The 12,876-nt window shown below is 51.1% G+C and overlaps 1 protein-coding gene across 43 annotated transcripts in view; it reads right to left on the bottom strand.

Annotated features, from left to right (window-relative positions):
- Positions 1 to 369: 369 nt before the first annotated feature.
- TCF7L2 (transcription factor 7 like 2) overlaps positions 370 to 12,876 on the bottom strand; it is a 202,336-nt gene continuing 189,829 nt past the window's right edge. For 12 of the 43 annotated variants that reach the window (XM_056120403.1, XM_056120405.1, XM_056120404.1 and 9 more), the window contains 4 exons: positions 8,681 to 8,729; positions 8,057 to 8,107; positions 6,594 to 6,666; positions 370 to 879 (listed from right to left, as the gene is read on the bottom strand). In XM_056120403.1, coding sequence (XP_055976378.1) covers positions 459 to 879; positions 6,594 to 6,666; positions 8,057 to 8,107; positions 8,681 to 8,729 — 594 coding nt within the window. In that variant the 3' untranslated portion in view covers positions 370 to 458. Of the gene's footprint in view, positions 880 to 4,826; positions 4,856 to 5,823; positions 5,897 to 6,589; positions 6,667 to 8,056; positions 8,108 to 8,676; positions 8,730 to 12,876 lie in introns of those variants that run through there. The other 31 variants (XM_056120427.1, XM_056120428.1, XM_056120433.1 and 28 more) reach the window with 17 other exon arrangements.

The following is a 12,876-nucleotide window of genomic DNA, read 5'->3' as shown; positions in this document are numbered from 1 at the left end:
CAATACAAATAATACAGAACCAACTCCTTCTGGAGGGCTGCTTCCAAATTGCTTTTTTTTTTCCTTTTTTCTTTTTTTTTTTTGCATTTTAATCAGTCTTTTAAAACTAAGCTATCGGAACTACATAACAGTTATGTATATATATATATTTCTTTCTTTCTTTTTTTAAACGCTACAAAGACTTTAAACAGCTGTCGATAAAAATTTTGGTAGAATCATGAGGTTCTTCTCTCATCTATTTAAAAGGAGAAAGTGAAATAAGAATGGGTCAAATATTGACCAATGAACTCCATAAACATCAACTAATGTAGCCACGTGGCACAAACTCCAAAAAAAAAAACAAAAAACGAAACAAAACAAAACAACGGAGTACAAAACAGAACCTTTCCAAGGGCGGGCGGAAACCAAGAGAAGCTGAACCCAAAGGAAACACGACACAGAGCAAACCGGGCCGAGAGCTACTCTAGAGACTTGGTGACGAGGGAGAGAGGCTGGGGCTGGGGCCCGGCCAAAGCGCTGTGGGAATGTAAGGAAGAAGTCGACGGCTGGGCCAGGGCTGAGGAGGGGAGGCTGGGCGGCGGCAGGCCGGCAGGAGGCAGGTCCAGGGCCCCGTTGGGACAGAGGGCGGGGGCCTTGCCGTGGGCCTCGGCCAGCAGGAGGGCGGGCGGCGGAGGCAGCATGGAGAGGTGGGCCAGGGGGTCGGGCTTCAGGGAGAGCGAGAGCGGCTGGGTCTGCTCAGTCTGTGACTTGGCGTCGTGGGGAGGGGAGCCTAGCAGGTTGGGGGAGGGAGGAGGCGAGTCTAGTAAGCTTCCATCTGAAGAGGGTGGACTGAGGCAGCTGCCTTCACCTTGTATGTAGCGAACGCACTTTTTTTTTCTCCTAGAAACAGGGGGAAGAGAGCGATCCGTGAATAACGGGCAACGATGCCAAGGGAGAGAAGTCACTACCTCTCAGAGCCCTGTGGAGGTGGCCTCCGGGCTGTCCCCGCGAGGACGGCGTGCCCCGGGAGACCAGGATGCCCACGAAGGAGAGGCCAGGGTGCCAAGCGCCCTCACGCCTGCCCATGCCTCAGCCTGCTGTGGCCAACGGATGGTCGGTCAGAGGAGAACGGGCCCTGCCTGAGGGCGTCTCCTGCCCACCGAGCATCCGGCCGGTCCCTGCAGACACAAGCCAGCAGGCGGAAGGCCGTGGGGGTCTGGACCAAGAGGCTTGTTACTGCTCAGCCGGCTCAGACATCCCCTCCTTTCCCACCCTTGCCCGCCCCCGTCCCACTCCTGACCCCTACCCCAATGATGTGCATGCGTGCGTGTGTGTGTTTGCGCGCATGTGTGTGAGATGTATGGGTGTGTGTGTGTGTGTGTGTGTGTGTGTGAAAGAGAAAGACAGAGCTCCCTCCCTAGGTGCCTCTCATCAAATGCTGACGGTTGAGCCCACAGAGCTGGAGGCAGCCCTAGCAAGAGACTTCAAAAAGTGTTTCAACCTCCACCCCACACCACCGCCACCACCACCACCACCATCGCCGCCACCACCACCACCACCACCGCCACCAACCGCCACCACCACCACCGTTTGGAGAGCTTTCGGGCTTGTCTGTTAAGAACCACACCAAATCAAGAGAGGTCAGAATCAGGTGGAAGGGGGGTGGGGGTGGGGGGGGAACGAAAATAAAACAAAACGAAACCAAAAAAACAAACCAAAGAACAAAACCAAAACCAAAAACTCGGAAACAAAAACAAAACAAAATTTCAAAAACCACCGAAAAACAGGTAGAAGAGGATAAACAAAGGCAGGGGAGGGGGGAAGAATAAGAAAAAACAGAAAATGACCCAAAGGAACGAGAATAACTGGTTGTATGGCCTGCAGGTTGTGGATTCAATTATGATTCAATCTTGATCACCCTCCTCCCCCAAGATTTGGGGTCCTCCCCTCCCCTGCCCCACCGGGAGAAGGCTGGAAGGAGAGACAGTGAGGATGGAATGAAGGGGACTTCGGATCTTGCGCGTACGCCAAGGCGGCGGGGGTGGGGGGGCTGGAGGGGTGAGGCGGGTGGGGTGCAGTATGTCACAAGAGGTGACAAGAAGTGCAAGGGGATCGCAGGACAGACCTTCTTGGGATCGGGCGCAGTGATGAGGGCAGAAACCAGAGAGACTCCAGTGGCCCTACCCCAACACCAGACTCTCCCTGCCCCACCTCCCGTTTATGAAGAAACAGGGACGAGAACTCCCACGCTTCGTGCTCTGCATCAAAGGTGGGGAAATCAATTCAAGAAATCGAGTTATGTGACCTCGCGGCTTTCCCTATGATTAATCCCAGACCGATGGGCCGAGACTCGGCAGGAAAAGGTGAGGCGGGGGGCCCCACCCCACTCATGCTATGAAAATACTGTGCGAACATGCTGGTCTGCGGAGGTCTAGAGTCAGAACCCAGTCATAGCACTCATGCTATGAAAATACTGTGTGCGTGCCGGCCGGCTCACCACTGCAGGAAAGCAACTCGCTGCCTCTGGGCTGAGGGTGACTGCTGTCAGCTGTCACTGACTTCCTTGGAAAAGAAGGGACTTCCTCCTAGGGCCTGGCCTCAGATCATGCCACCCAGTGTCTGGGCCATGGACTCAGCAAAATAGCAGGAGCAGGGGAGAAGCGGGGGTGAGGAGGTGGGAGGGACATGCTTGGCCTTCCAGAGGTGGACACCCACTGAGCAAAGACCCTCAGAGTCTACTGGTTCCCACGCTGGGTGGGAAGGAACTAGGGATGGGGGGAGGGGGGATGAGTTCAGCCCCCATCATCCCCTTCTTCCTCTTCTGGGATAGCCTGTAGGTTCTGCTCCCATCCCAGGAAACCCGAGATAAATAATTTCGCCTCGAAAGAGTTTTAAACCACCTTAGTCTGCAGATCAAAACATGCTGAAAAAACTAAGATGTTCATGCACTTAAAAAAGAAATGGGGGGGGGGGGCGGGGAGAGGGAAGAGGGCTGGGGACCAGGAGCGGGTATCAGCAAAACTGAAAAAAGCAACAGGGACAAGTGAGAGGAGGAAGAGGAGGAAGGGAGGGGCCAGGAGGAAGGCAGGGAGGACAGGAAGCAGCCCTGCATGCTGCACGAGGGCAGAGCCGGAAGAGGGGGAAGCAACTTGGTGGGCTCAAAACAGAAAAATCTTGTTCAAACGTCCTCAAGTAAAATCAGAGGCCCTGCGCAGAGCCAGGGAGGAGCCCAGGCTGGTTTCAGGAGAGGGTCTGGGGTTCCCTCCCGCCTTCCCCTTCAACGACAAGGAAGTTTCCAGGCCCATGGGGACAAGTGGGACACTGCACTTGGGAACATGGAGACTGTGAATGACAAGCCACAAGCCACGCTCCTTTCTAAGCAGCAGTCAAGCCAAAGGTAAGTGAGAGCGCGCGCACACACACACACACACACACACACACACACACATGCACACACACACACACGCACACATTTCTGCTGGAAAAAAAAGCCTTGTTTTGCCACTGTGTTTCCTTTAAAACCCACGTTGTCTTTCTCAGTTTAGCACTGTTAGCTCCTGGCAAAGCTGGGGAAAGGGGAGAGGGGGTGGTCGGTGGGACAAGCCTTCTCCTCCAATCCTCCCCACCTATGCCTATCCCCAACCAGGGGATGGCCTCTGACAACCCCACTTTTAGCTTCTGGTGGATTTATTCTGAAGAGAACTCAGGCTCCTTCCTGATCCTGTTGTGAAATACACCCTTCATGGAGTGACAAGCGCATTTGTGATAAAGCTTTTGAGGTATATGGAAAAATACCACCCTCCCCCCCCCCCCCGGAGAAAAAAGGCCACCCAAAGAGCTTTCTAAGGGTGCTGGATCCTGGGACTTCTGAGTTCCCACTGACAACCAACCCCCACTCTGCCTCTGTGCCCAGCTCCACTCTAGAAAATCATGTTGCTAACAACCATCAGAGCTCCAGTGGCCGGCATCTGTTCTCAGTAAGACGGTCAAACAAATCTGGTCTCTGAGCGAAAGCCTCATACCATACCCCCACCCCCACCCCAAGTATTTTTGGCAAGGTGTGGGCTGCGTCTGTGACGGGTTTATGTCTGTCTGGCTAATGGCAGGAATGACAACTTTCGGGTGGTGGGGGGGGGAGGGAAGAAATTGCTTCTGAAAGAAAAAAGGGATTCATCTACCACCACTCACTCCCACCACTCACACAAACAAAGCGCGCGGTGGATGTGAACCCCGGGGTGCAGGGCACCCCAGGGGAAAGAGGGACGAGGATGGGGAGGAGACGCTTCCTAGGGCGGGGTGGCCGTAGGGGAGCTAATCCTTCTCTAGAGCAGGCCTCCAAGGCTGCACCACCAGGTCCCTAGTCACTCAACCCCCAGGAGATCCCAGACCATCACACTGCCCAGCGAGAGGTCGCCTCTCCCGCTCCTCAGTAAGTTAATGTCTTCCCTCAGCCTCCCCAAACTCTCTGCTGCTGCACAGTGGTGAGACTGGATGGTGTGAACGCTGTCATCTCACAGAATCAGCGGAGATGTCCTGTCCTGTCCCCAGACCCTGGGTCCTCACTCGGTGGTCAGAGGTGTCGGGGGATATGGGGTGGGCGTGGGGAGGCATTCCCTCAACAACTGGTCAATACAAGCTACTTTACCGAGCTCTCATCAAGGCTGGTCAGGGCGGAGGGAAGAGACACGGGACACTCGTGGGCATGCACATAATGGGATGGACATCTGATCTAACGTCTAAACACGCAACACATGGCAGAGGCATGGAGAGAGGGACACGTGACACGGGATCACTAACAAACAGGGAGGCGTGTTGGGGGGAGGGGGGTCGCGGGGTTGAGATACCTACCATCATAATATTCCAAATTCAAAGACTGCTTGTATCAGAACAAAGAAACAACAAATTTAACCAAAATGGTCATTAAAGGGAAGGAAAAAGAGACAGGAACTAGTGGGCAGCCCTCCACCAAGAAGGGAGTTAGCCTGCGCCTTCCCTGGAATCACGGGCTGAATGGAGACCTGCAGGGGACACGGGGGACTTTTGTATGTGGGCATTTCTCTCATCATTTGGGGGTTATTGGGGGGGAACTGATGCTTCGTCCCTCTCTCCCTGCTTATGTATGTTTCCCCTCCTGTAGGCATTCTGGACTCTGCCATCAGGACTGCAGGCCTCCCTGCCTGCATGCCGTTCAATGCCACGCTTCTTTGTCAGCTCTGTAAAACAATGTCAGCTAACCAAGCTCCTCCGTACAGAGACGTGTGGTTTGTAAACAGAAAACGAAAACGAAACGAAACAGAACCAAAAAAAGCCTGCCCCGAGCACTTCTCCAAGCGTCTGATGGCAATGCACGGGAGTGCCGAAGCCAGGGTTCAGCTCAGCTCCTTCAAACCTCAGGGAAAGGGGCTGGCAGGGGGCGGGGTGAGGGTGGGGTTGGGGGTGGGGGTGTGGGTTCAGCACAGGGGTCCAGTTCCTGGGTGCTGGCTTGCAAAGCAAAAAGCTAAGAAAGTATCTGTCCTGGCCAGGTGAGGTGGGGCAGATGGAGTGTGTGTGGGTGTTGGGTGGGTGGGTGGGTGGGTACGGGGGAGCTCTCAGTCCTAGCACTGGGGGCCTGAGGATCTGTTTATTTGTAAGAGCAGGGGCTGTGGGGGAAGAGAGAGAGAGAAAGAGAAAGTGGGGAACGGACAAGGCATAAAATTAGCAAGGGAATTTGGAAGAGTGAGGGTCATTAGTCATTGATGCCAGGGAGAAAGTAGATGGGAGCGAGGTCAAAATAGCTTGACCCTCGAAGGTACCAGAAGGACAGAACGCTTTGATTTTCCCAAAGGCCTCACAGTGGTAATATACCTGCATGGTTTGCACCATAAAGTCTGTCGGTCAAGCCCGAACAGTGCCCGACACTTCTTTGGAGTATTTGCATCTGTTAGCATAAGGTAAACACAAAAAATACAACACAATGGTGGGTCGTGCTCAGTTGGACGTGAAATCTCAGCTACGGCTGACTGGTCTTCTCTATCACCTGGTGCTATTTATCTTCCCTCACCAAGGACGTGAAAGAAAAGGACTGCTATGAGCCAAAAGAACAACATAAAATAAAAACGATAAAACACATAAAACAACAACAACCAAAAAAAAAAAACCAACAACAAAAAGAAATAAAAACCAAAACCAAAAAGAAAACCAGAAACCAAAAACAAAAAGGAAAAAAAAAAGGAAAAAAAAATAAATTTAAAAAAGAGAGAGAGAAGAGGAGGGGAAAGGTGACGTTGTTGGCGTCTACCTAGGCCAGCTGACGAAGGAGGTCACTGAGCCCCGTCCCGGGCTGTCGGGAGGAGGGGTTGGCAGGCAGGCCACATTCCCTGGGAGGGGCGCGCTGGGGCTGGCTGTCGCTCACCCAAGGATGCACAAAGGATGCTGTTTTACAGTGGCATTTTGGCTAGCAGCAGCGGGGGGGAACAAGCATACCCCTCACACAGCCCCGTCGCACTTGGCAGTGCCCCGCGCCCTCGTGTTCCCTACAGTCCACACACAGAGCTACCAAGCAACAGGCCAGAAGGGGGAAGGGCGGAAAGAGACCAGCTGCAAACCAGCACAGCGAATCTGGGATCTATACACACCTGCAAGGGCCGCACCAGTTATTCTGTTGATCAAGGCCAAAGCGCGCTCGGCATTTCTTAGGAGCGCTCAGGTCTGAATGAGTTCAAGAAAGAAGCGAGCAGAGGAGGAGGAGGAGGAGGAGGAGGAGGAGGAGGAGGAGGAGGAGGAGGAGGAAGAGCAGGAGGAGGAGGAGGAGGAGGAAGAGGAGGAAGACGTGGGAGAGAGTGAGGGAGAGAGAGAAAGAGGGAGAAGGAGAGGGAGAGAGAGGGAAGGGGGGAGAGAAAGATACAAATAAGAAAAAAATAAAAATAAAAAAGGGAATAAATCAATGACCTGGTTACTAATGACAAAATATCGACTTTCGATTTTTAACTTTCTTTAATTTAAGAAAAAAAAAAGGTAAAAATCACATTCTTAGTCAACTTGTGAAATTAGCTGTTGCAAATAAAGCTGCAGTATCCCTTCTTTAAAGACTGTCTCTCAGATTCAGTTCGAGCTGATAAAGGGAAGTTAGACAGCAAACAGTGACCTTTTCCAGAGATCTTTTTTTTTTCTCTCTGGGTTCTGCAAACCTTTTGTTCTTTTTTTTTTAAATTTTTAAAATTTTTTTATTTTTTATTTTCCTCTCAATTTGTTTCTCTTAAAGAAGAAAGTAAAGCGAGGGAGGGAATTAAGTTTGTAACATGCTTTTCTTTTTTTTTTTCCTTCTTAGAGGGTAACAGTTTTAAAAAAAAAGAAAAAAAATACAAACAAAAACAGAACAAAATGAAACAAAACAGAAAGAAATAAAGAAAGAAAAGGGTTGTGGTACTGGGATATTGCAGCTTTTGGAATGCTCGTCTTGTCTTTTTTTAAAAATCTACTTTCGTTAATATTGAGAGGAACAGGTGACAGACCAGAGGCTTGTGAATGAGCTATTAGGGGTTAGTGAGAAGCTCAGAGCAGCATGAAGCAGGTAGTCAGTAAATGCCAGTGATTTGTGAATTATGAGCAGAAAAGCAAAAGAAAGAAAATAAACCAAATTAAAAAAAAAAGAAGAAGAAAAAAATCATACTGCGGATGCATGCTTGGCGTGAGAAAACTTAGTGGGAGCAATGAAAAAATGCCATTAGATTAAGGAGGTTTATTACTGAATTCCTTCCATTTTGGCTTTTTTTTTCTTTCTTTCTTTACCAGTCTCTTTTAAAGAAATACTGCATATTCAATTTGCACAGTTAGTTCAACTCTAAGTCACTGTCATCACTGCTTTAAACAACGGTTATGGGAAAAATAAATAAACAAAGCAGAAGTTAAATCAAATTAAAAAAAAAAAACAACAAAAGCAACTAAAAAAAAATCTACAGAAACATACGAAACCGTGTAGATGGTCATTTTAAAGAATGTTCAAATGTCATACGTGTTTAATGTTAATCAAACTATTATGGCAAGGAAAATTAAAAAACAGTTTATCAACTATTTTAATGACTCAAAATGACATTAGCACCTGTAATCGGAGGAAGTGAAAGGCAAGGATTTAGGAAACATTCGCTGTGTTCTGAAAAAAAAGAACAAATTATACAAAGCCTTCAAAATGTTGTTGTTTGTAAAAGCCTGGCCTTCTCCAAGGGGTCTCTGAGATTGCTTATGCAGTATTTCTACTTTCTTCTAGAAAATGACAAACCTCCTTAATTTAAATCGGGTGCAATTTACCACTGTAAAGGCATGCATCGGAACATTCAGGAACAGCCCAGTTCATAGCGAACACTCACACACCCCCTCCTAGGCCTCTCGCCCCCTCCTCAGCCCTCCTCAAATCCGTACAAAAGCAGCAGCCTGCAAAAGTCCCAGAGGCAGGCCTACCTCTCCAGTTACAGCCTGCGCTGTGATTTAAAAACACATTCCACTAGAATTACAATGTGCTTTTCATGCAACAATGAATGTTACTAGCTTTAAAAGGGCAGTCATGAAGCGATTAATTAAAAGGCATAAACAAAAAAAGGGCTGGCTAAGATGGGTTCCCCCACAATCTCCTGGCCTTGAATTTCTCTTGCCTCCCCCAGAGAGAAGCCCTAGCGCACAAGAGCAAAGCTCACCACGGCCTTCCTCCATCCACATTACTCTAACTCACCGTTGGTCTCTCCCGGCTGCTTGTCCCTTTTCCTCTTCTTCTTCTTCCCCTAGATGAACAGAGGGAAACAGGCAAATTACTTCCAGGACCAGGCGGGAGGGGGCAGGTGAGCTCACCTGGGAAGGACCCTATCCCTCCCAACACACCCCTGGGTGCTTCCATCCTGCCCCAACCTCCCTCTTTTTTTTTTTCATCCCAAATGTCCTTGATCACGTTCCGAGCAGGAGCAGGGACAGAGCGAGTGTAGGAAAAGGGCCTCTTGTCCCGGGTGTCCATCCGAGGTCCATCCTCAAAGCTGACTCAAGCATCCCATGTAAGGGGACGGGGGATGCAGGAAGCCGGGGAGGTGTGGAGAGGCAGGGCTGGGAGAGGTAGCACGGCCAGACCATGGCCACCGGCTCTCTTCCTGAGTGTACCCCCTGAGGAAGCGGAAGAGGAGCTCCAGCCCACTCTTCCGGGCACCAGACTCAGGGTGCAGCAGGCAAGCATGGGGTCCCATGCCCGATTTTACACACTACGAGGCATGGGTGTCATCTGACTGCCCTGAGCAGATACACAAGTCCAGGCAAGACGAGTTGGGGTACAGACACAGCAAGGCTGGCTGTCCAGCCCTCACTCAAGGGGACCCCCCGGCCACCTGCCTATTCCAGGGCTCACCCACCCCGGAAGGGTTTGCATTGCGGACGGAGATGGATTCATAGCAGGGATCAGTCACATTCTCCAACCTGACCCTAAGGGATCTCGTTGGCCCTCGCGTGTCTCTGGGAAGCGGGTGTGCAAGGGGAGAGGGGAGGACCCCGCAGAGGGGAGGACTCATGCCCGAGAGGAAACCGGCTCATCCTGATCTCCACCCCGCTCTGGGTGCTCTGTCGCCAGGTAGCCCGGGAGATGGAAAATCGGACTTGTTTCGGAATGTCTCAAATGTAATTGTGCCGGAAGGTTCTCCTAGTAGGGCAAGGTCAGTGTCAGAAACAAAGAGCAGGGGCTGGAGTGATATCACAGCGGGTAGAACATTTGCCTTGCATGTGGCCGACCCGGGTTCGATTCCTAGCATCCCATATAGTCCCTGAGCACTGCCAGGAGTAACTCCTGAGTGTAGAGCCAGGAGTAACCCCCGTGCATTGCTGGTGTGACCCGAAAAGAAAAAGAAAAAAAAAAAGGAAGAAAAGAAGCGCAGTGTGTGAGGGGGAAGGGCCAGAACTCCTGCAGCTCTGGGGGTGAGGGCCAGGCAAAGGCGCCCCTGTTTCAGCTCCACCCAGGGGGACAGCAGCGTTGATCCCCAAGAAGGTCCCTCTTTCCTGCTCTGTGTATTTGACGGTGGGACCTACGAGGAGAAATGTCATGGCCTTCTGCATTTTTCTTTCCTTAGTTTTGGTTTTTGTGTCACACCGGACTGTGCTCAGGACTTACTGCTGGCTCTGCACTCAGGGATCACTCCTGGTGGTGCTCAGGGGACCATATGGGATGCCAGGGATCGAACTCTGGTCAGCCATGTGCAAGGCCAATGCTCTACCTATCACTCCGGACCCGGCCTTTTGTGTTTCTGCATGGAACATTTTGTGACCCTTAATGTACCCCTGAATTCCTGTACCTTTCCCTGAGTGTCACCCCCTGCCCCCTCTCCAAGCCTGTACCTCTCTGAGTCAAAGGTCACCGGCCACCTTGGAACAGGCAGGGCCCGAGGTTAAAACTTAGCCAGACCCACAAGTGGTGCTGAGGTACAGACCAAGAACTTCCGGGTGACATCAATGCAGAGTTCACCCACTTCCTGCCTTGGGTAATCTGAGAGGAAACACAAAACTGCACTTCCTATGGAAAGCTGCTGGTTTTGGTGTATGACTGAGCCATTTGGGACTGAGGGAAGTATCAGGAAGACGAAAAGACACTCTGTATCCTGTGCCTATTTTTTACTTGGAAGAGAACTGAAGGGAGTTCTAATAAGGTTCCAATAAGGAGACTACTAAATGCTACTTCACGAAGACGGAAGAGGCTGGCTCTATTATCTCTTTAAAACTGACAAGAAGGGGGCTGGAGTATAGCACAGCGGGTAGGGCATTTGCCTTGCATGCGGCCGACCCAGGTTCGGTTCACAGCATCCCATATGATTTCCCGAGCACCACCAGGAGTAATTCCTGAGTGCATGAGTCAGGAGTAGTAACCCCTGTACAATGCTGGGTGTGACCCAAAAAGCATAAACAAAACAAAACAACAACAACAAAAAAAAACCCAAACCTGACAAGAAGACCAAAAAGATAGTATAGTGGTTAGAGCACATGCTAAGCCAGTGGCCAACCCTGATTTGACCCCCCAAAACCATAAGGTTCTTGAGCATCACAGCCTTGGAGGACACTGAGGACCTTGGTGTGGCCCCAGAAGTCTGTTAGCATTGCTGGGGCGGTCCAAGGCACCACCAGCACTCAGCCTGAGCAGCACCATGCCCTGAGGACTCACAGTGAACCAATGGCCTATATCACCAGAAGGAGATTCCCACCAGAAACAACAACCCAACAAAGATAGTAGGTAGGGCACTCCCCTTGTACACAGACTGGGTTCGACACCCAGTATCCCATATAGTCCCCTGGGTCTTCCAGGAGTGATCCCTGAGCACAGAGCCAGGAGTCAGCCCCGAACAATGCTGGACATAGCCCCCCCCCCAAAAAAAACAAGGAATAAAAAGAACTAAGATGGAAGTGGAGAAGGGGGTAACCCCTGCCAGGGCAAATGGACTTTCTTTCCTCTACATAAACCACAGCAGTGCCAAAAAGGAAACAAAGGAGTAATTCGTGCCAGGACTGAGCTGTCACTGGGGACCCCATGTTTTTTCCCTGTGCTCTTAAGCGGGCCTCGCTGGACAACCCAAATGGGTTTCACATGACTCCCTAGTGCCAGCAAGACTTCTGCCAGCCCTTGGCCAGGAAAGCAGAATCATGACGGGGTCAGAAAGTTACTTCACAAAACATGTCCCAGAAGAGATTTCTGGATGTAGCCATGACCAAAGTCATTTCTATTTGTTCTGGCCATACCTGGCAGTCAAACCCAGGGTGCCCGCATGCACAAGCTCCGGGTCTTTGAGCCAGCTCCCTGACACACCGCTTTTCTTTCCAGAAGTGCCTTCTCAAGATACACAAAGGAGGGAAAATTCTGACAAGTTTCCTCCAGCATCAGATCCAGGAAAGCCTCATGTCTGTTTCGAGATTCACACTGTTTCCGGGCAGGGAGAGAAGTAAGCATAGAGGGACGGAGATGAAGAAATGGAGGGAGGGGGGAGGAGTGTGTGTGTGTGTGTGTGTGTGTGTGTGTGTGTGTGTGTGTGTGTGTAAGCAGGCATGGAGAGAGGAAGTTTTGTGTGTGTGTGTGTGTGTATGTAAAAAGGCATGGAGGGTAGAGAGTTGTGTGTGTGTGTGTGTGTGTAAGCAAACATGGAAAGAGGAGGTTGTGTGTGTGTGTGTGTGTGTGTGTGTGTGTTCACCTCCATGAACCCTGACTCATTCTGACCCTTCAAGGGAATAAAAGCTCCTCTACGTCCCCCACATCCAGATTTACCCCCCAAACTCCCCCTCACAAGTCACCAGGGATCCCCTGATACACCAAGCCTCTTCCTTCCATAGGTGAAACTGAGGCGAGCCCTTTCCAGAGCCTGCTGGCTCACCGGCAGTCTGAAAGCACTTCACAAAGGCTCCGTCAGTCCCCATCTAACTGACTCCCAGGCGGGTCAGCTGTGACCTCCTTTTGAAGCTCCCGCAGCTGCCTTTTACCTCTGTGGGGACTTGGCCCTGCACGACTCAGTGGTGCTGGGGGCACCCTGTGCACAGACTGTGGGGTGAAGGGCAGGCAGGCCCTTAGATGCTCCACAGCAGTGGGACAGGAGAACGCGGAGCTTGGGCAACTGCCTCCTGGGGCCTTCCCTAGCACTGTGTGGCCTCCAGGTGTGGACCCAGAGCAGCGACCATGACGGAGCAGTCCCCAGCACCCATCTTCACTTCTGGCCAAGCTGACTGAGTTACCCTAGTCAGTCACCTTAGGCCCCGGGCAACATTTGGGACCCCCGCAGAAAGTGTCTGCAGGGCCTATGCTTTCCGGAGGGCGGCTGAGCCCCTCTTCATTTTTTTAAAATTTATTCTATATATTTTTTTGGTTTGTTTTGGGGTGATGCCCAATGGTGCTCGGGGCTCACTCCTGGCTCTGTACTCAGAGAT

The sequence above is a fragment of the Sorex fumeus genome, unplaced genomic scaffold (assembly GCF_029834395.1).
Source record: "Sorex fumeus unplaced genomic scaffold, SorFum_2.1 ptg000043l, whole genome shotgun sequence".
Taxonomy (NCBI): domain Eukaryota; kingdom Metazoa; phylum Chordata; class Mammalia; order Eulipotyphla; family Soricidae; genus Sorex; species Sorex fumeus.
This window is presented reverse-complemented; position numbering and strand designations above follow the sequence as displayed.